The 22644-nt window shown below is 36.0% G+C and overlaps 2 protein-coding genes across 2 annotated transcripts; both read right to left on the bottom strand.

Annotated features, from left to right (window-relative positions):
- Nucleotides 1–1294: 1294 nt before the first annotated feature.
- Nucleotides 1295–5182, bottom strand: LOC132276307 (sufE-like protein 2, chloroplastic). Its single transcript, XM_059777676.1, has 2 exons — nucleotides 4200–5182; nucleotides 1295–1747 (listed from the first exon to the last, which is right to left on the bottom strand). The coding sequence occupies exons 1-2, from the start codon at nucleotides 4977–4979 to the stop codon at nucleotides 1730–1732; spliced, it is 798 nt and encodes a 265-aa protein (XP_059633659.1). The 5' UTR covers nucleotides 4980–5182; the 3' UTR covers nucleotides 1295–1729.
- Nucleotides 5183–9827: 4645 nt separating this feature from the next.
- LOC132276305 (protein-tyrosine-phosphatase MKP1-like) lies at nucleotides 9828–17832 on the bottom strand. Its single transcript, XM_059777675.1, has 2 exons — nucleotides 14793–17832; nucleotides 9828–10401 (listed from the first exon to the last, which is right to left on the bottom strand). Exons 1-2 carry the CDS (start codon nucleotides 17283–17285, stop codon nucleotides 10330–10332), a joined length of 2565 nt encoding a protein of 854 aa, XP_059633658.1. The 5' UTR covers nucleotides 17286–17832; the 3' UTR covers nucleotides 9828–10329.
- Nucleotides 17833–22644: the final 4812 nt, after the last annotated feature.

Here is a 22644-nt window from a genome sequence, read left to right as displayed (position 1 = left end):
GACTGCTGGATCTGCTATAACCAATGAATCAGATATATGAACGTAAGGCCACAACTTCATGTCAGCTAAGACACTGGAATTTTCAATTCACATAAAATGGGCAACAATGCCAAATTCTTTCTCAGTATGTGGACAGATTCTCTAACCTTCATCGTATCAAAATGCAAAAAGATTTGCCTCTAATTAAATGATGCAGCTTAACTTTCCTCAAGAATCAGAACCTGAAGCTGTATGCAAACTCCTCACTTCCATAGTGATGATGTGTTGTATGAATGTTTTCTATTACAATGGAACTAGACAAGTGCTTCTGCTGGCAAATTCTTAAGCAATGAGGAATGCAAATGGTAACATATTAGAAGGTGTACACAGATGTTTGAAGAATACAAAACAAAAAGAAGCATTTGTTGAACAAATTAAAAAAGAAAAAAGAACATATTTATAATAATGAAAAATAGAAGAAAAAGATGAGCACAACTGTTTAATTAAAATGCCATTAGCAAGCATGGCTTCCATTAAACAAGGGTGCTGGGAGAGATAGACCGGGTACAGATCTAACCTGTGGCCTTTTTGCACAAAAAAACTGTCCTCAAACTTGAACCCACTTACCGCTGCATCCAAACGCAGGTGTTTAACTATAATACGTTAATTGGTGGAAACTCAAGAATGATATATGAGCAATTAGCATGATCAATATACCTAACTTTCCTCCAACTTTTAGTATTATCTTACCAAGAGATGAGGGTCCTTTTTCTGCAAATCATTTAGAATTACAAATTTCTAATCTTTTGTGTGCTTCTCAAGTAGTTACACATTTATCAATCCTCGGAATTACTAGAAAAGTATGAGTTTTACATGCACCCAGAGGCAGACCTTCTAAGTGGACTGCACACTTGTAACAGCATATTTCTAGTGATTCTAGAAACTATCCCCATAAAAATGAGACCTTTAGAAATCAGATCACCACCCGTGCCATACAACCAATTCATCTATGTACAAATTTGGATTCACTCCTAGTTCATCAGTGTTTTATAAATTCATTTCATGACCAATACTTTGAGTACTGGACCATATTACAATTGAATCTCATGAGATGAGTGGCCAAATCTATCTCATGCACCAATTCATGAATTTTTAGCATTTTATTCTATATCCATCTATAGATGTATCCATTATTATAATTTTATTAACACAATAACATGCATGCATGTGGAAGGAATTAACAAGGAATTTGAATTCCAATGTCTACTGGTCAATTTAAGTCCTGTCATGAGGCTGGATGTAAACCAAGATCATCTATGAGCCAGGGCTCCTTTGATACTATCCGACTCCAGACAGGATAACCACAACAGAAAGGCTATTAACTCATCCTTACAATACTCGAGAATAATCATGTTCAGAATAAAAGTTTCAAGCTTGTACACAAAGAAATGGATTAAAAGAAAATTAAGCAAAAGGTTAGGTATGTAGAGGAATCTTCTAATGGAAACTCTGAGATTGACCCTTCTGAGATCTTTAACCCTCTGAAGAAGCAGGTGCGATCTGCTTTTTTCTCTTTTAAGATTATTTTGACAATGACTTCACAACGATTGTTGGTAAACCAGTTCCATTGTCGGCAAGAAGTTGGGCACTCAACTTTATTGTCCATAAGAAGAAATTTCTCCATACATTTGGAATCCACACACGTACACATCCTCATCTTTACACTGACAAGTTCTTTAATCTCAACTTGTCAGAAGACAAATCTTGCCTGCAATCAAAAGATGCATCTTAGAATTCCGATATACCAAGAAAATTCATAGCAACAGATTAGAATGACCAAAACTTTCCTCAAGCATGAAAAGCAACAAACTTTATAAGGACTCTCTCACTTCCATCAATTTCCGAACATGTTACAGAAATGTTGTATTCTATTGTAACAAAACAATTTACATGATTTGCTGGTAAATGCATAAGAATCAGAAGACACAGGACATTTAGGTTGTGTTTGGACTGATAGATATTACAGGAAGGAATGTGGTTCACATCCACTAGTATTTAAGAAAGGCTATTGTAGTAGGATCAGGAGAGATGAGGGAGAAGTTTGAGTCAAGGTAGCAAAGATATATCCAACTAGGATCTTTCATGGAATGGATTCAAATAACTATGTCGACCTTTTGATTTCAGACCTATTGAAATAAGGCTCTCAAAATCATCCATGGATCACATTGAAATCAAAATCTAAGCTATAACCTATGAAGGATCAAATCAAAATCCGTCCAGTTCACATTAATCCAAACGCAGCCTAGCATAATTTTCTCTGTGGCTCCAAACCAGTTTACAAGATAACTTTGCTCAAAACTATTAATGAATTACAAGTTCGTTTACATTCAATGCAGATGCAGATTTTATAACCTGACTAATGCATTATCTCACATGAAAGATGGAAACTTAAGGAAGGAAAGGTAGGATGGATGAAAAGGTATCCCTTGAAAAAAAAAAGATTGGATCTTTTCCTCTCTTTGTTTGGTTAAGTATGGAGGAAAGAAGGAAAGTTAATCCGTGATTTTACTGTTCTAACTTTTGCACAAGGTTTTTTTCTTGAGGGACATGTATGTAAAAAGGAATGGGAAACCCACCCACTCCATACTCAAAACTTTTGAGAGGAAAGGATATGGGGGAGCCATAGACAAAGACCCACCTCCTCTCTTTCATTCACTTCCCTTCTGTCTTTCCAAACCATTAAAAGTCTATCCATCTTTCTTTTCCTTCACCCCTCATTCTCCCCTCCCGCACTTCCTTATTACCAAATGGACCATAATATTAATAGTTAAAAATTAAATGGTGGCTTGTGCCATATTGTTAATTAGTGCAAAAGATTTGGTTCACACCTCGTTGGTTTATCATATTTCTTCAATCTTCATGCTAGACAACTGCTTTCCCTTAAATATCAAGGAAATAGCAAATGGGCCCAATAGTTCAATCAATATCTCACATTCTCTCTCATGTGTGACCATCGCAAGGGGAGAAGAAAACAGATGTGAGGGATTTCAAACATTCGAACAAAATAAGAGAAGGGTGCAAATGAAGATACTTTAACCCAAGACCTCAAGAACTAAAGCTCTGATATATAACCATTTGTCCTGAAAAAAACTGTTAAAGGGTGGCCCAAAATATAATACACTGTAAATTAGTTGGGTGACAAATATTTTTGGTAGTATTACATGTGTTTCTCACCAAATGAGCAATCAAGTTTATTTCATCTAGCAATTCATGGGGGTTAACAGTTTGTTTTTCTCTTCTACATCCATCCATGCATATGACCATTGATCTATTTGTTCACAGGCATATATACTAGGATCTATTTAAAGTGAATTGTAAAAAAAAAAAATAATAAAAAAAAAAAAAAAATGGGACATATTGACTTCCAATAGCAGCTAGATCCAATTTCGAATGCCCTTTAGGAAAATATTGCCTAGAACCAAAAGGGGGATATCTGGTTGGTGATTCTAGTTGTTAGCAATCGCAGCCAGGCATAAACCTCTTCAACCAATTCCAAGCCCTTTCATGAAGTAGTATGGAATAACATTCGAGACTGTTAAGTCTTTTGTGCAATACAAAAGGATATTCTTGTCCAGATAACAGTATCCAGCTACCTTTGGAAATGGATTTACATAAAAAGGAGGAAAAAAAAAAAAAATTCCAGCTTCATTACAAGGATATTCTCTTGACATGGACCCCTTTAAAACATTAACTTATCTAAAGAAGCAAGTGGGACATTCTTTTGTAAAAAAATCACTTAACAATGATTTCAAATAACATAGTCAATAGTTGGTAAACTGGTCTTATCACTAAGCAAATTGGATACTCAACTTCATTGTCCACTAGAAGCAATTCTTCCATATCCTCCTCTCCTCCCACACCCTCCTCACACTAAAATTATAACTTTCGCTTGAATTCTGCCAAATTCCTAAAAAAATATGCTTTTATGGGCTGCATACCACCAATAATTCATGTTACAGTCTTACAGAGAATCAATATCCAAGTCATCATGCAACAGCCATACATTAAAAAAAACCAAGATTCCTTTCATTAAAATTTATAACACCCACAAACAAAATTTCAATATTATAGTATATGCATGTGTTTATATAATCAAAAGCAACAGAACAATAAACAGATATATATATATATATATATAGAGGGAGAGATTTGGGACAGACCTGGGTTTCGGGGTAACTTCCCTTGGCGGCGATATCATCTACGGTGACAACCAAAGGAGGGAAATGTTCCGGCGAAAGTTTGTCTTCTCTCTCACCAACCATAGCCTTCGTTCTATTCTGCATACTAATCAGCACATTATGCCAAGTATTGACCCTCGAATGAGCCCTACCGGCCAATCCCACATTCATCTCCACCATATCGTCCGTCTTCACCGCCAACACCTCCTCCGGCGCCGCCCCATCCAGTACCCAAATCAAACAGGAACAGAACCCCTTGGTGATTTCTGAATCGCTATCGGCTCTGAACCTCATCGCCCCATTCAAATCCATGTTCGCCTCCAACCACACCTGAGCCGTGCAGCCCATGACTCGGTTCGATTGCACACGCGCCGACTCGTCAAACGGAGGGAGAGTACTCGCGTAATGTAACAACCGTTTCACGCGATCGATTGGCTCGGACAGAGACTTAAATTCCGAGATCAAACTGTGAAGCCTGTCAGCTACACCAGAGAGTCCCGCCGGAGACGACACAGTGACCGCCAAGCATGACGCCGACTGGTTAGGCTTTCGAGTTTGTGATTTTAACGGATGATGAGATGATAAAGAGTGAAATTTCGAGTCAGAGTGAATACATTTGAGAGATTTAAAGAATAATTCTCTCTCGCTTTTATTTTTAGGGTTGAATTGAATCCATCTAGGGTTAGGGCAAGATATTCTTGGAAAGTAAGACGGAGAAGAAGGAGAAGGAAAAGAAGGTGTTTTGAAGGTTGCAGAGTGCATGTTTGGATAGAAAGAAAACGAAGGAAAGTGGGAAGAGAAAAAGGGAGGAAAGTGAAGTGGAGTTGAGTGTAGTCCTGTTTGGGAAAAAAAAAACCAGAAAAAAAGAGCGGGGAAATTAGTTAGTAAGTTGGAGCTATTAAAGTGGAGATCTGCTTAAATAGCGTAGGAGTGTCTCAATTGGCACAGCCGTTTATTATCCCGAGACCAAAGAAGATGCCAAGAAACAACCTGCCAAAACCCATTACCCATTATAAAACACAGAATCACTGTCCAAAGGTCCCAAATACACGTTGAAGAAAAGATGTAGTAAAGGACAGACATGAATATGAATCCAACAGCTCTCACAAAGCCATGTCACTATTTTGTTAAAATGATAAAAATAAAAGAGAGTAATTCCGCGTCGCAAGAGTTAACCTCTTTAATATTTAATCACTAAATTTTATAAAAAGTATATATTAAATGATTTATTTAATAACTAAGTAAGCTCTCTTAATAGCATTACTAACTCATAAATTTATAAGCAAACTCTCCTCGTACCATTAGTTAATTTAAAATATTAAATTTATCAAGTCTTTGAATGAATGCTCGGGCTTCTTTTTAGTTCACTGACAATAATTTATTGATGAATACTCTGATGTTATGTTTAAGAGTACTCAATAGGTGTCTTTAGCTCAAAATTTTGTACTAACTTTTTTCTTTTTATTAATTTCAAATTTAAGATGCGAATTACATTACAGGAATACAAATCGTTCCTTTTAGCCCACTATTAGATGGGCAGCCCAATGAGAAGCCGAAATTCTTCCAAGTTCCAACAAGGGCCTTAACATCATCAAAGACAAATTACAATACTCAATCGGGCCCACGCCTTATAGAACTCTATTTGTTTTTTTATAAATATTTCACAATGAGCATTTGTGTAATTTCTTATGAATCCAAATTATTAAGGAAATAATTTAACTTAATAGGAAATTAAGTAAATCACCTGATTCTTGTGAATTCTTCTCTTGTGATTGAAGAAAAGCATAGGACGAATGAAATTAGTAGTGATGATGAAAGGCTGAATGGCTTGTGGTTTAAATTATGACAGTTGCTAAAGCTGAATAAGTTTCTTGATTATACACACCACTCTTAAAAAGTAGTACTCTGCATCTTTTCAACTATTTGGTTGGCTAATGTCAATAAAAAAACCAATGCCATTCAACCAAAATAGCCGAATGTCGTGTAAGGATGAGATGTACGTCTTATCTTAAAAAAAAATTATGATAATAAATTAATCTATTTTTGTTAATTTGATTACTTACTTGTGTAGTTTGAACCGCTCACCTCCTCTTTAATAAAGAGGTTATACTATTTGTGAAATATATTATCACATTTGAAAGTTTAAATTATATACCGTATGTATTTTTCCGGGCGAGATTTGAAAGTTTTATAGCTCATCTAAGAAATTGAAAGAGACACAAAAGGGGCACACATTCCAACAGTTTAGTATAATTTCTTTGAGAGTCTTAGGCTATGTTTGGTAGGATGGGTTTGAAGGGGGAGGATAACATTAGTTATAAGGGAAAGGGAAGGAAAGGGAAGGGAAGGATAAGTTTAATCCTCAATCGTGTTTGGTTGATTAATGAAGGAAAAGAAAGGGAAGGATAACAATCATGTTTGGGAAAAGAAAGGAAAGGGAAGGATAATAAAAAATTTACTATTATGCCCTTTATATATTTTAACAGATAAATTTTTAGATTTAAATATGCAACAATATTTTTGCCCCAAGATTCGGTTCTAAGGCTCAGTTTGGTAGCAAATGCCACATTCATCTTCTCTTTCCAAATCAATATTTCAAAACTCAACAGCACTTAACTAATTTATGCAGTGGTATTGAGGCTAAGCAGCCCAACTCTGCCATGAGAAAATCTGCTCGTGTGCAGCTGATTAAGAATGGGAAGAAGATCGCTGCATTTGTACCCAATGATGGTTGCTTAAACTATATTGAGGAGAATGTAAAAGTCTTCAACAAAACTAGTGTAGATCTTCTTTAATTGCTTACTTTGTGTTGTAGGACACAAAGCAAGCTAAATCTTATAAAAGGAGCCGGCTCAAGTAAAAGTGGAGGAGGCTCCAATATGAATGGAGCAGGCTCTACTTTAAGTAGAGGAGGCTCCAATATGAGTAGAGCAGGCTCCCAAAATGGGAGGCGGCTCCTTTTAAGAAAAATTGTTCTGGGAACCAATTTTATGTCATGTTAGGTGGCAGAAGTAAAACAAAGAAAAAGAAATGCAATTTACCCAAAAATAAAAAATAAATAAATAAAATGTAACTCACTTTTATTCCTAAAATGAAGTTGAAATAACATTCATACTCAAGAGCACAAATGAATTTCCTATTAAAAGTTTGATTTCCTTCAACAAAAAAGATGATAAAATCAATAAAACAATAATAAAGTCAATGAAATAATCATATTGGTAAGTACTGAAACAATCAACAGATCGCATAGAAAACCTAATTACTAAATCTTCCTTCAAGCAAGTAACAACAGAGAAAAGTAAAAAAATGATCATTAATTTAATCTTTAAATTTGGCTTCTTACTTTTTTGGGTGAGAGGAGTTTGATCACAAATGTAATCAATGATGATCAACAACATAAAACAGTAAGTTAGGTTCTTTCTGACTTTATTTAAAAAAAAAAAAAAAACTTAACAACCCAAGGCATGAAGTGGATCGAACATACAGATCCACCAATTTCTTGCAAATAATGACCCCAAATTAGGAAGTGCTGAGATATAATGGGAATAGGACACTTGAAGGGAGCCGGCTCAACCATGATCATGGAGCCGGCTCTTATGGGTTTTTGAGAGGTGCCGAGTGGAGCCGGCTCTTCCTTTTTGTAGAGCCGGCTCCACATTTTTTTTGGAGCCGCCTCAAGTAATTGCTGGAGCCGGCTCTCTTGGGCAATTGAGAAATCCCGAGAGTTGGTGTATGCAGGCCAATAATACAGGCCCTAATATGAAGAGCAAATTTGAGGGTAAAATTGGCTTAACAAATATTTTGTATGCCATTGCCTGCCATTGCCTTCCCTTTCCTTCCTTATCCTCTCAATTTTGGAAGGTTAAAAAATTACTGTACGTTGCTTATAAATAACCCTCCAAACCCCTCCCTCTCCTTCCCTTTCCCTCCACTAACTTTACCCAAACACAATTTTTTTATTACCCTCCATCCCCTTCCCTTCCCTTTCCCTTCAAACCCATCCAACCAAACTGACCATACTAGCACTGTCACACTTAGGAATCCAGATCCATTTTATTCTGTATCTCTAGTGCAACTGCCCCATGACAAAAGTGTAATACCATAAAATAATAATAATAATAATAATTTAACACGAGATGATCCGAGTTTCATGACCCATTACAATTGTTAAATTGAAATCAGGACATAAAAGATGATCCGAATTCCATGACTCCATTGCAACCGTTGGATTAAAAGACTTAAGAGGTACTCATCGCAAGAGTGCTTCCTTCGTAGCATTTTGGGTCCTTTAAATATGGGGAAAACTCGGCACCTTTTTTAACCCATTATGTGGACCATTGGCACCACAATTGGACCACAACATTATGGTATAATTTTTTTGGGAGAAAAGTCAGAGTTGCCTTTAATTTCCACAACGCATTTATCTTTTTCCACAAATTATAGTAAAATATAATTGTACGCCATCGTCACGCTAGGCATCAATTATTTCACTACTTACCTTCTTAACTTTAGTTATTGATTGTGAAAGCATGTAGAATTTCATATAACTTATTCATATTCCATCTATTTTCAAACAAATGGTATCATCTCATATAAATACACACGTTATTTGTTTTTTTATTCCAATAGACTTCTTCATATTCCACATCTATTTTCAAGCAAATGGTAACATCAGATTAATACATATCGTTAACGCATTATTTTTTCTTCCAAATTCTCGGCTTTCTATGTCATGTTTATTTACTTTAGAATAATGGTAACGTGATTTCATAATGCGATTCTGCTTTTAGTCCGTCCCGTATTAGATATACTCACAATATATTCCTCTATATAATTTTGGAATCCTCATGTTAATTTTGATCATAGAACTGTGATTGTGAAAGCTAATTCTTGTTAAGAAGTACCAAAAAAAAAAACTAGCAACTATGCGATCATCACTGATTTGTCTTTGCCAATTTGTCAGTGGGGGTTTACCCGGCTAGATCATACTATAAGCAAATACTTTTTTAGTAGTTTTCCATCATAACATGTTATATATAATAAACAAAGGTTAGGTTGATCATATCTCCCTCCTTCCTCAAATAATAGATACCACAATGACCCTTTGATCCTTGATGTCATTGGGCATTTCACAGGTGCCAAAATTCAACATCTTTACAAGTCCTGACCAGTCAATATTTTCCAGCAGTGCAACTTTTAGTCTGAGCTTGAGAATTTTAAGTCTTGGAAATTACTCTCTAGAGTCAGTTAAGTTGAACATTCTTCCGGAAATTTAAATAGGTCGAGTATAAAGTACCATTTTAGTGGAAAATAGAACTAAAATAAGAAGTATGTTCATACTAATAATTTTTGCCTCGTATAATACAATCTTGAAATTATGTAGGCACATCGTTGATGAGTGTTTGCATGAAAAATGGCATCCTGATTTTGTTTATACAATTTCGAGCATGCATTATTGTATTCTATCGAGTTGTTTGAACAACAGAACTTGGGCATTTACAAAACAATTTCTAAGATAATACTTTCATCATTCTTCCTAGTTGATTCTGGACGCTATAAACAAACCCTACTCTTCAGGTCAGATATAATAAACACGCGCGCGCACATAAATAAAAGAAGAAACCTCTCTTACTATTATTGTAATCAATTTAACATCATGCTGAGTTTTCATGTATACCTGATACCATCCTATCAAAAATATTCAGTCGGAGATGCCGGTGCTAGTCCACCACCTAAAAGGATTTGTAAAATTATGATTTGTCTCAAACAGCAACACCTTTGGTGTTGGGTGTAGCCAGAGGCTAGATAAACAACAATGCTAGAATAAAATTAATTGCAGATCACTTATTACGAACAGAATTATTTACTTTCTGATCCTACGCGTATACACCAGGCTGGTTTACTATACATGCTTTGCCACAACGATGACTCAAATCCTGTCCATACATCACACAAGCAGAAAAGAGGCACTTCACACTGCCTGGGATGCTATAACTTACCTTAGAAAAAACTGCAACATATCCTCTTCGATAACCCTCAAGGACGGAGAGATCACAGGCCCAAGTTGTTAAGAGGGTTTTGCCACATCTTTCCCTCATTTGTGACTAATGTTTTATGCCTTCTGAAATGAGAAATAGTTGAGCTGCTCGAGGAGCAGCTCTGGCTCCTCACCTTCTCTGACTATCTGTGCATTACAAAAAAAAAAAAAACGGCATAAAAAATTCAGCCCATCAAATGAAACAGACCAACTGACAACCATAGATGAAATGCTGATAAATTTTTAATGACAATACAAGAGAAAAAAACCGAAGAAGAATGAATAATCAAGGAAATTTTTTTAAAAAAAATGAGAAGTTGTACTTCTCAAAAGAAATCAATTATTTGCAAGAGAGAAAGAGAGCTTAAATGTTTTCATAAGTTTACATTATTATTATTATTATTTTTCCCACGCAAATAAATCAAGACCAACACCTCTAAACTAAATACGTGAAGGTATGAATTATGGTACCCTAATTTTTTTTTTTTGATAAGTGAATTATGGTACCCTGTTTTATGGACCAAACCATAAAGTGGAACCCAAAGCAGTTGACAAGATGTACAACTGGAACCAGACTCTTGACCACTAACAATGCCACCGCTGCAAAGGAAAACTATAGATGATTTTTTTATTTTTTATTTTTTTTTTTATATATATATATTTGACTAAACCTTAAATTAAAACCTATCCCACCCCCTTGTCAGCATGGTCTTAAATGTTGGCATCAACAGCAATGTGTTGTGACAAATGGTTTCGGATGGCCAGGATATAACTGAATATCTTAATATTGGCTGGAGATAAAGGATCTACAGCTTGTCTTTACAGTAATTTGAGTAGTTTTAGATATATGTATTTTTGTGTACCTTTTCTATTCTGCTAATAGAAGTCATATATTATGGAATTTTAAGATCATTATTAATTGTTATGTAATTCACCATGGAACCAAGTTGGTTCCTCAAAATGTTATGCTTTACTAGAATTAAACTTATTTAGTACTATTTATTAGAGGATCAGCTGCATTTTTAAATATATCATTCAGTCACTGTGAGGTGCTAAACCGTTTTATGGCACCTCATCAACTCTCCTTGACCTTGCACATTTGAATCTCCATATGCTTCGTTTTGCTTTGGTGCTTTTCTCCACGTATACGACCCTATCACTTCACTGAGCCTATCGACAATGGTAACATCACCCCTTCTGCTCAAACATGCTAACATAACTACATGTCTTACTACATGACCTCACTGTGAGGCAAGATGCCTATGTCATCTTATTACTGTAACCAGTCTATATACTTTAACTAGATTTGCTAGATGTTTAATAATATAAAAAATACATTAATAGTGTTGGGGAAATGCATTTCCTCATTCGAAACGGAATTCACCTAAAGGTGGAAAGCTACAACCTCAACATACTCGGGATTCACCATTGTTACTATTAAAATTTTGAATGCGGAAATAATAAATGCATATAGGAAAAGGGAAGAGAGAAATATGAAAAACACAGACATATACATGGTTCGACACTAAGACCTACATCCATGGACAGAGAGCCACTAAGGACTACATTTCTATTATTCAGATCTGTATATTGCTTGAATACAAAGAGCCTATACATTGGCAATAATAAAGATACGAATATATAGAAGGTACAATAATCAAATGAGACACCGTGATTGGTGGAGGATTTTGCTCCACCATTATATAGAAATATTTATAGTTGGAAGGAAATTGACCGGATCACTATGATTGGTGGAGGATTTTGCTCCACGATAATATAGAAATATTTATATATTTCAACACTCCCCCTCAAGTTGGAGCATGAATATCATGAATGCTCAACTTGTCAAAGAAACGCCTCGAAAGATGATGAGAAGGTGTCCGGAACAAAGCCAAGAAATTGACCAGATCTTGCCGGGGAAAATGACTGGAACTCGCCGAGGAAAATAAACCGGAACGACGTCGGGAAATGGCCTAAACAAATCCGGGAAATGGCCGGAACAACGCTGGGAAATGGTCGGAACTAAGCTGGGTAAAGCCGGAACAACGTCGGGAAATGGCTGGAACAACGCCGAGAAAGGAATGTAAAGACATAAAGAATATGCTCCATGATAATAATTCTAATACTCCCCCTCAAATTCTAGATGGGATTACACGAACAACTTGGTTCTGATATCATGTTAAAATTTTGAATGCGAAAATAATAAATGCATATAGGAAAAGGGAAGAGAGAAATACGGAGAACACATGCATATCATGGTTTGGCACTAAAGCCTACATCCATGGACAAAGAGCCACTGAGGGCTACATTTCTATTATTTAGATCTATATATTACTTGAGTACAAAAGGCCTATATATAGGCATAGTAAAGATACAAATATATAAAAGGTGTACAATAGTCAAAGGAGGCACCGTGATTGGTGGAGGATTTAGCTCCATGATTATATAGAAATATTTATATATTTCACTAACGTCATTTAGGGTCTTCCACTCTATGGTGGCCTATTTCTTACACCATACAAAGCTCATTTGCCAGGAGATAGCTATGTTCTTGACTTCTAGACAGTTATATCTCTAGCATGCGCTTATTTGCTACAACGAAGCTCAATGCTTCAAAACAATGCAAGAATTCTTCACTATCTTAACATGCTTGATAGTAGCATTCTTTCTAACCACTCTACCACATCCCATGTAAGAGCCACATAGTATCCCGTCTTTCTCTGGAAAAAGTGCTACAGAGGTCTCCGGATCATGTGATGCAAGGTTAGGGATGAGAGACAGAAAAAAGTCTCTATTACAGAGATAGGTGAGTGATCTCCTAAACTGCATCATCTTCGATCATGCGGTTGGTGTTTTTGGATTGTGTTACACTGCATTCTCTAGTTGCTGGTGGTCCATCTCATGGTTGGAATGGGGCAAACACTGATTATCCTATTTTCGCATCACATGGTTCAGCTGCGCAATCTTCAACCTCGCAGTTAGTTCTCTTTAGAAGGAGCCTCTACTAACTCACCCTACCCCTTCCAAAACAGCTTCATCATGCATGCATAACAGGGCCAACAAGCTCCTCCAGCTTGGTGCGTCACCGTGGAGTGACCTTAAGGTTGCATCACAATCGCTTTAGAATCCAAGGTGTTTGTGGCTTTAAGTTTCAAAGCAAGGATACATTGAGGTATATTCATTTGTGGTTCACATCTTGACCTAGAGAAAGAGAGAGAGAGAGAGAGAGAGAGAGAGATGCCACACAAACTCCAAAGCACACTTTGACATGTCTTGCTCAACTTGTTTCATTTCACTAGTGCCGATAACGATAATTATCGTGGTGTAATGAACACGGAACGTAACGGAGTTTTATGTAAAAATAAAAGCCACTAGAGCCGTGAAAATTTTTCAGCCTCACTCAACTTACTAGAATGTGCCAATTATGCATGTTTTATTTTAAGAATCCCATAAATCTAGATTTTTCTTTAATGATTATCAGTTTTTCTTTTCCCAGGGTAGGGAGTTGGGTTGAATCTTTAAAGATGATTTACTATGGAGCACAGCCAATGTATTGAATTCAAGTAGTTGTCAGCAATAAGCTTAATAATTTTCACACTTTACCATTTTAATGACCACATACGTATGCACTTAAACATGAAAATATATAGAAGTTATTCAACCAAATTAATTAAGGAAAAAAAAAAAAGTTATTCAACCAAATTGTTTCAAACAACATTTGTAAGTTCTAGATTTATGTTACACTCATAAAATTTATGAGTATGTACTATAAGTATATACTATAAAGAAAATCCCAAAACAATTGGTAGAATTGTAGCTTGAAATATCTGGAATAAGATCCGCCAATAATCTCGCTAGATCTAACATAAAATGATAATCTTATGTTAAATCAATTTAAAACCAACTGAAAAAAAAAAAAATTATTTTAAAAACTACACATTTTAACAATCAGATGAACTATTAGGAACTTTGCTTCAATAACTTAGCCTAAATATGGTATTTTATCACTCTTGGAGGCTAGATTGTAGCTTTTAGGAGTTGTATCGGAGAGAACAACTCTAAAAACAGAGATAAACTAAACAATCATGAAAATTTATAGTCACTACAGAAACTGGCTGTTGTATGATAACCATCGTTTAAATTTGCTTGCTGTTCTTCACGCCTGTTATAAATTGGGATGACCCTTAGCCAATTTAAACAAGGAATATACAACAAAACACAAACGTGACATATCTTGACCCATCTTTAACTGGAACAGATTTATGAAACAACATTGAGAGGGCCACATTGACCTTAGAATTACACTTGGTTTTCTCTGTTACCTCACTCTCTCCCCCCTAAGAAACAGATACTTAACCCGAACACCCACATTACTTGAGTGGTTTATCATCCTTCGTATATCATTCTTGCAACTACTTTAATCTCTTTCAACAAAGAGATAAGTTGAAATTTGTATTGGCATGTTAGAAGTATAAGATCATGCTTAAAAACAAGGACAAAAAGAAATGAATCACTTATTACAAAGATGCAATAATTACCTGTACAGGGGAATTCGATGGTAAACCAATTTGATTGAGGAGGTTACGGCCAACTGCCTCCCAATGAACATGACTATCATCACTGCTGATCAATTGAGACTGCACTACGTCAGATGAAATATCACGACCTAACCAGATGTATAGAACATTAGAATTGTTTGTGTCCAGACTCAGATCTGGCATCAATATAACATAAACGGATCTAGAATCAAGGATGCCAAAGCAATTCATCTCCACTTTATCCATAGTAGGCCATTGATAAAGAACCAGGTTAGTTGCTTCTCCAACTGAATTTAGTACTTTTGTATCCTCAATCCCACTTTGGAACCCATTGCCAGCACTGAAGATGTCAGCATCTAGCATTTGCTCTTCTCTATTTAATTCATAAAAGCCTTCTTGCTCAAACTGGTTGCACTTGCCATCTGTCATCATTTCATCCTCCAGGTCGGGTAGAGAAAATGAACACGATCTTTCCAAGGTCCGTGGAACTTGAGATGCCTCGTCAACTGAAGGTAACATCATACGAGGGGGAGGATTACTCCCTCTGCGTTCTGCAATAGAGAGGGAAGTTCCTTTACACGGAAAACAAGTATTTGCCACTCTCAAAGCATGTTCAGCAGAAAATGCCCCTGTCGGTGAATGTAAAGGGGAAGTCCCTTTACAATGTACACAAACCTTTTCTGCCAAGGAAGTATTTTTAACCGGATGCATATCTGAAGATTCCAATCCAGAAGGTGAAGTCTGATAAGATATATATGATATGTCAGACCAGTTAGAAGATGAAGGTGAGAAGGTGAATGAACTGGAGTAATCTGAGGCAGATGGTGAGGAACTGAACTTTGGGCTGCAGACACAACAAGGAAGAGAATCTGGTGACCCACAAGGAGGTGTTAATGGCAATAAAGGATGAGTAAGAGGAACTGAACAATCCATTTCTTTACATGTTTCCCTTGTCCGATCTGGGCTGCTGACTGGAAAACAAGAGAAGGAATCTGGTGAGCCACACTGGGGGCTTGAAGACAATAAAGGAACAGTAGGAGAAGTAGGGAAATCAACATCTCTCCCAGCATCTACATTTATATTTGGCCCGTGACTTGATTGAGTATTGTCACAGCTCAACTTAGACGCTGTGATAAATTCCTTCATAATACCACTAGCAAGCATCCTTCTTAATCTGCCCCATCTATTTTCTCTAACAGGAAGACAAGTCTCTGATTCACTTCCTGATAATGGAAAAGGTGGAACAACCCCACCAGCAAGTGCCTTATGAAAAATTTCAAAGTCCATATCATATTCATCAACCTTGCGTAGATTAAGACCTAGAGAAGTTACTGCAGCCTTACCATTTCTGCCGGACAAAATTTCTGCCTCTTTAAAGTCTGCTTTGTTGCAACTATCAGCTACAAGTTGTAAATTTGTAAGAGCGTTTCGAAATTCATGAGGCTCTTCACCTTCTTTGATGGGCAGGATAGAACCTTGAGCTCCTTCATATCGGATAAACTGAGACGCTGCTGCCTTTGCAGTATCTGACATCACTGGAATACAATTCTTCCCAATCCAGACATATATGGCTGAAGGAACGTGAACAATGAATGCTCCGCGAGAGTCGAGGCTTTGTGCACCAGGGTGGTTTAACATTTTTGGTACAAGATGAAGGGGATCATATGGGGAGTGAGGTGCCATCCGGTACATCCTTAGCATAGAATTTGGGCTCACAGGCACGGCATGTACCCGCTTCTGGCACTGCAAAAGTTGGCAAGCAAAACCCATATTTGGGTTAGTCACTCCTCTTGCCGCCTTAACCTTTTGGAATGCATCTTCAAAGCTCTGCCCCTCCCTCCACATGAGATATGCAATGACCAAAGAGGTTGACCGAGAAACTCCCTGGCAACAATGGACAAGAACTCGCCCACCTTGTTCTCGAACATCTTCAAAGTAATCAAACACATCATAGAGAATGCTTGTAATATCCTCCGTCGGAGTGTCCTGCAGCCAAAGTGTTTTGTACACAAGATCACTCTTGAAATACTCAGGACATATAAACCCAACGCAATTCAGCACATGGGTGATACCATTCTGGCGGAGGACTTCACGATTCTTCGCTACTGCATCACTCCCTAGATATATATGATCAGCAATTCTTGAACACTCCTTATCAAAGAAAGCAAGCTTGTCTTTCTTGAATTCAAATTCTCTAGGAGGTTTTTCTGAATCCGAATTCCCAAGGGGAATAAGTGACCCAATTCTTGCCCCAGGAGTTGGGGGATGAGGCCACACACCAAGATCATCGGACCCAGCTTTCGGCCACTCCTCCGCATTCCGGCGAGAGATTGAGAGGGGCTGGAGTGGTGGCAAGCATGGCCGAGCTTTAGTGTTTGTCTGTGGTCTACTACGATTGGGGTTTGTTGGTGAACGTTCGGTCCACGAAGCCGACCGTAGATACGTTTTCCGATAACCGCCCGGTGGCCGGTTTTTATCATCTTCGCCCAACATCTCACAGACCTTAACTAAAATTCTACGAGTATAATGAAACTCGTGTGAGGATTTTTCTTCTAGTAAAGGCCATAGAAAGAATCAACTTTGGGTCTTGAGATAAATAGGTGACATTGAAATTTCTGTTCTATTTGTGCCTTTTTCTAACCTAAGAACTTGACTCTTTCTCTCTATAAATTCTAAAACTCCATATGTATCTCAATCTCTCTCTGTATATGTATATGACTATATGTTTAAAGATGGAAAGAAGAGGAGAAGAAATCAAACACAAATACGACCGAGTAAAAACTATAAACAGAGCTATCGTGGGGTATAGATTCAACACAAACAGCCAAAAAGAAAAAGAGAAAAGTGCATAGAAAAAATGGGTTCATTAAATAAATATAGTCGAGATTGTTGAAGAGACTTACTCTCTCCCAAGGAGTAGATTGGTCGTTGAGTGTTCGTAGCAGAGATTTGAAACCCTAGAGAGTATAGAATGAGCAAGAAGAATCAAACCATTCAAAGCTCGTGTAGAGAGAGAGAGAGAGAGAGAGAGAGAGGACCGAGTTTTTGATTTGAGGAATGAGTCAAGTAGACTATAACAGCTGGGTGGGTGGGTTGGCAGTTTTAGACCAAACAGAATCAGTCAAAGTGACACGTCAGCATTTGTTGCCCATTAAATATGCGTGTCAAGTCTTGTGATGTCATTTATATTTATTCATAAAAGCGATTAATATAACATTTATTATATTACAGGGGTTGCTAGGCTGACTTGAGCTGTCTGTCACAGCACACTCACACTCATTTGCCCACTTGTACCTTTAAAACACTAATCCGAACTTAATACCCAATCCACACAATCGTTTTAAACCGATGTTGCTCTCTCATTCTTGTCCTCTCGCTCATGTTTACGCTATTTGGAACTTAATTTTGAAATTTTCACGTTTTTACTTTTAAATTCGTTCTTGCTACCACTTTATGTTACTGGGATTTGACATGTTTAGTATTTACCTGGAATACATTAAAATGTATTTTTGACATAAGATTATTGTAAGTAAAAAAACATTAGGTGTTTAATGATACATTGTACTATAAAGTTGCAATTAAATTATTTTTAATTTGACGATAGCAATATTGTTTAGAACACTTTTATGACTAATTTTGTAATAATATTCTTTAATAAAGTAGAATTATATTTGATAATAACATGAGTATAAAAAATAAGGTATAAAATTATTTTTATAAAAAATAATAAAACTATCTATAAAAAAAAATAGTTACAACCGTAATTATAAAGGTAGGAAAAAAAAATTACTCCGTAGTTTCATTTCAAAAGCTTTAAAGCGTAAAAAACTACCAAGAATTTTTATAACGGTTAGCAAATACATTTAAAGATTATTGCAAAGGACAAGTGTTTAATAGATCCCACAAAGCTTTACACAACTCACAAGAGGTCATGTAAAATAATGTGTGCATCTTAACGTGGTTTGTGAGGCAAAGAATGAGTTTAGTTTCTTAGTCATAATCAAATAAGTCACCAACGGGTCATTCCCTAACGGTTCAACCTCTCCTTCGTTAAGAGAGGTGAGGAGTTCCGGTCCAATAATGAAAAGAGTAATGTTATTTAGAATCCCAACAAATAAATATCGACAGTGTATCTACTTCACGCGGTAGTCTAAGTATCAAATAACAAAATATCTTATATTTCTTTTATTTTTACGTAAAGAAAGAAACAACTGAAATTTCAACTCTCATTTTCACAAAGATATCTTCTATTCTTCTTCCTCTTACTCTTACTTAAGTAGAGAAAGTAACAACTGAAATCTCAATTATGAATTTTCTCTTCCTCTCACGTAAAGAAAGAAAATACATATTTAATAAACAAGAAGCAACGTTCAACAATTCGTTACTTAAAATTAAATTCAATAAACAATAGACATATGCCGAAACCCAAAAACTCCAAAATTTTAATGTTTTGCTTGACAATAGTTCAAGAAGATTTTCTTAAAAAGAGATGTATATTATGTTATCCATTCAATACATTTTTATAGAAGTATTTCAATAAATTCAAGAGATATTCAAACTCTCTCTAGATTTCTTGTTATAGAAACGAAAAGACTAGTGTTTAAATTGAAAGATGATCACATCAGTCGGTTTTAGTTTTGGTTGTTTAACAAAATTTCGACTTTATTTCCCTCATATTCCCACTCGAAATGCTAGTGGCAAGTTGCAACGTAAACATTTGGAGTCGAAATAATGAGTGGGGGCGATGAATGGGACCACTCAATGGTTGGTCAACGAGGTTGCTGTGTGGGTTCAAACTTGCAACCTAAAAACAGTAGACTTTGGTTGGAATTTGACTGATACAGCTCAACCCACGAATGTCCCAATCAAAAGAGGACTCTGTGGCCAAGGGGTGTGTGTGTGCACCAGTTAAATTTGTTCACCAGACCCCGTGATACCAGCAGAGTACAGACACACACAAGTGGGGCCAATTCCACTTGTTCACACACTTGGGTTACACACACACACGCACGCGTATATATATATATATATATAAGAAATGAATGGAATTTGGAATTTGGAATTTGGAATTTGGAGGGTCAATTTCAAGACCTATTGGCTATTGCCAATTGGCATGGATGGAACTTTGGCTCACTTATCGTGTGGTGTGTGAATGCATATTTTGTTTTTGTAAATTCTCTCTCCTTTGTGTGTTTGGCAGTACACACTACTACTCTATCAATATGTACAGAATATTACAGTATTATTTAAACATCATTGTAGTCAATAACAAAATATTATTGTAACGTGTGAGTTATCACTTGTTGTAACATTACTTTATTAACGGAACGTCAAAGAGACAGAGAAGGTTATTGTAGATAAAAAAATATATGCTTTGATGGTCATGTAAGGTACAAAGGGACAATGCATGATTGAATGAGTCTTAGAGCTTCAAAATGGAGTTTAAACCTTAGACACATTTTTTAATAGTTGAAAGTTATATTCTTACGAGATTTGGCATCAAGAAATTAAGAGAGGACGTGTATTGTCTCAAAGCACGTACCATTTAAGTTAAAAGTGTGGTTCAAAAGCAAGACCGACTTCAAGGACTTACTTCTCAGATCCACGCCAACACTATTATGCTCCTAGGGGGCTAAAGTTGAGTGAGATTATCACACAAACGTGTTTTGTTGAGTATTTCATGGTTACTTGAACTTTCTTTTATTGCAAAAATTACACTATCCTTCACCTACAATATGATAAAATATTTCCCTCAAATAATTTTATTGAAATCGACACTTGAAATTTCGAATACCAATTTTATGTATGTTAATTTTATTAGAAGTACAATAATATTTTAAAATAGAGTAGTGTACATTTACCGAACCAAATAACCGAAAAATTCACCGAATCCTACGTGGTTATGCCATGTAATACGACTAAAACGATTTCTCCATTCTCCTTTCCGTTTAGGACTCTCTTGCTCTATAGACTTTAGTGAATTTGTCCTCTCTAATTATTACTCTTTTCTTTCTCCGAGCTCTCTAGACTTAGTGGTTTTGTCATCTCTCATTTTTACTCTTTTCTTTCTCCTATCTGGCATATAAATTTCTTGCACCCGTTTTCTATTTGAATCTAAATTTACTGGCTTGCAACATGTTTGCCCAGCATATTATTTCCATATTCTGTAAGTTAGAGCCTATGATTTTCCACGTTGAATGTCATACATATTTTTATAGACCTAAAACAAAAGAAGATAAGCAAGCACAATGTAGAATGGCTATTTTTTCTTTCTACATGATGGCAAAATATTTTCTTTTGTGCAAAAGAAAACTAGTAACAATATGGTAGCATTCAACTGAGATCAAAATTCAATTATTTGATTAGAAGCGAATCTATTGAATTTGAATTTAGATATGGACTTGACATTAGAAGGATTACAATGTAATATGAAAATATACCATGGACATGTGTTTACATAATTGGAAACAAAAAAGCAAACAAAAACACTGTAACAAATTCTAAGTCGATTTTCAAACACTTTTATCCATATGAATGACACCCTCTAAGCTGCCCGCCCTTGTTTCCTTGGTATTTGGCTTGTAAGTTCCTTCATCCAATTCTAAATTAAACATAGGTTCCAAGGCAAGACATGTTTCCATGAAACATGTATCATCTGCAAAGCCTTCAAAGATTTGCTAACCAGTCATCAAAATTCTTTCTTCTCTCTTGCCTAGATATTTGGGAGACAATTAGCTGCTTGTATCCATTATTTGATTTTAAGCACCAATTCTTACAATTTAAATAACAAGAATAAAAAACAAAAAAAATAAAAAAAAAAGAAAGAAGAGAAACTTCAGATTAGGGCAAAGAAAATTAGGGCTTATAAATTTAGATTTCCAAACAGAGATGCCAAATCAAAGAGCGAGAGAGCCAGAAATCAGACAGAGAGAAGGAATAATCGATGAATGAAAGTAAATTTCGACGAGAGAGCGAGTGAGTCCCTAGCAATGAGGAAGAAAGAGAAGATAAATCATTTTAGCTTTTCAGGAATTTTTAGTCTGTCGCGAGTTAAATGAATTACGTGGGTATGCCAAGTCAGATTCGATAATTATTTTGGCTGTCTAGTTCGGTAAATATATCATTATTTTTTAAAATAATCTCCATCTATATAAAAACAATATCGTATGCTCTTTGAGTCAAGGAAAGTAGGCGCCAGTGGAAAAACCAAATAGATTTCTTCAATGATCCTCCTCTTGAGCTCTTTGTTTCAAAGTCATTAAAATGATGATCTTCATGAAGGCTCTGCTAAGAAAAAACGAGTTAGTTTATTATTATTATTGTTTTTTATGTTACCAAAATTTGGTAATTTTAGAATCAAAATTCTGATTATTATTTTTTCATTTGTTATTTTCTTTGAGAGTATTGAGTGAGAAACTACTAAAAACAGTTCAAATTAGTCGCTGATATCACTTTATGTGATTGATCTCTATAACGAATACCGACAATATATACCCCGTTCATAAAATGTTGTTGAATTTTAGACTTCAGGTTCCAAAATTGTCTATTTTGTCCAGCTCTCTTAAGAAAGAGGAGTACTTGTGGATGAGGAAGGGTGGGTGTGTTTTCAATGACGTGCTGGCTTGGATTAGATCGTTAGGTTGGACATATGACATATTTGTCTCCACACACACACACACACACACACACACACAAAATACTACTAATATCTGCCCCTTCATCATATACGAACCATTATTCTGGTTTTATTTATATCCTAGTCATGCATAATTTCTTCCTAACATTATAGCAATTAGACAAAAATTCCCCAGACAATTCGAGTCACATAGTTAATTGGATAGGTAGAGTGGCA

Source organism: Cornus florida, unplaced genomic scaffold, assembly GCF_030987335.1.
Source record: "Cornus florida cultivar Cherokee Brave unplaced genomic scaffold, ASM3098733v1 CherokeeBrave_3.0.0_Hap2_Chr10, whole genome shotgun sequence".
Taxonomy (NCBI): domain Eukaryota; kingdom Viridiplantae; phylum Streptophyta; class Magnoliopsida; order Cornales; family Cornaceae; genus Cornus; species Cornus florida.
Note: the sequence above shows the minus strand (reverse complement) of the source record. Positions and strands in the feature narration are given on the sequence as shown.

Bases quoted from the DNA above. Each gene is read 5' to 3' on its own strand.
- LOC132276307 (XM_059777676.1), bottom strand. From the start codon at position 4,979: ATGCACTCTGCAACCTTCAAAACACCTTCTTTTCCTTCTCCTTCTTCT.
- LOC132276305 (XM_059777675.1), bottom strand. From the start codon at position 17,285: ATGTTGGGCGAAGATGATAAAAACCGGCCACCGGGCGGTTATCGGAAA. The intron at 10,402-14,792 runs GTAATTATTGCA...TGTAATGCACAG, and splicing joins CATCGAATTCCCCTGTACAG to ATAGTCAGAGAAGGTGAGGA.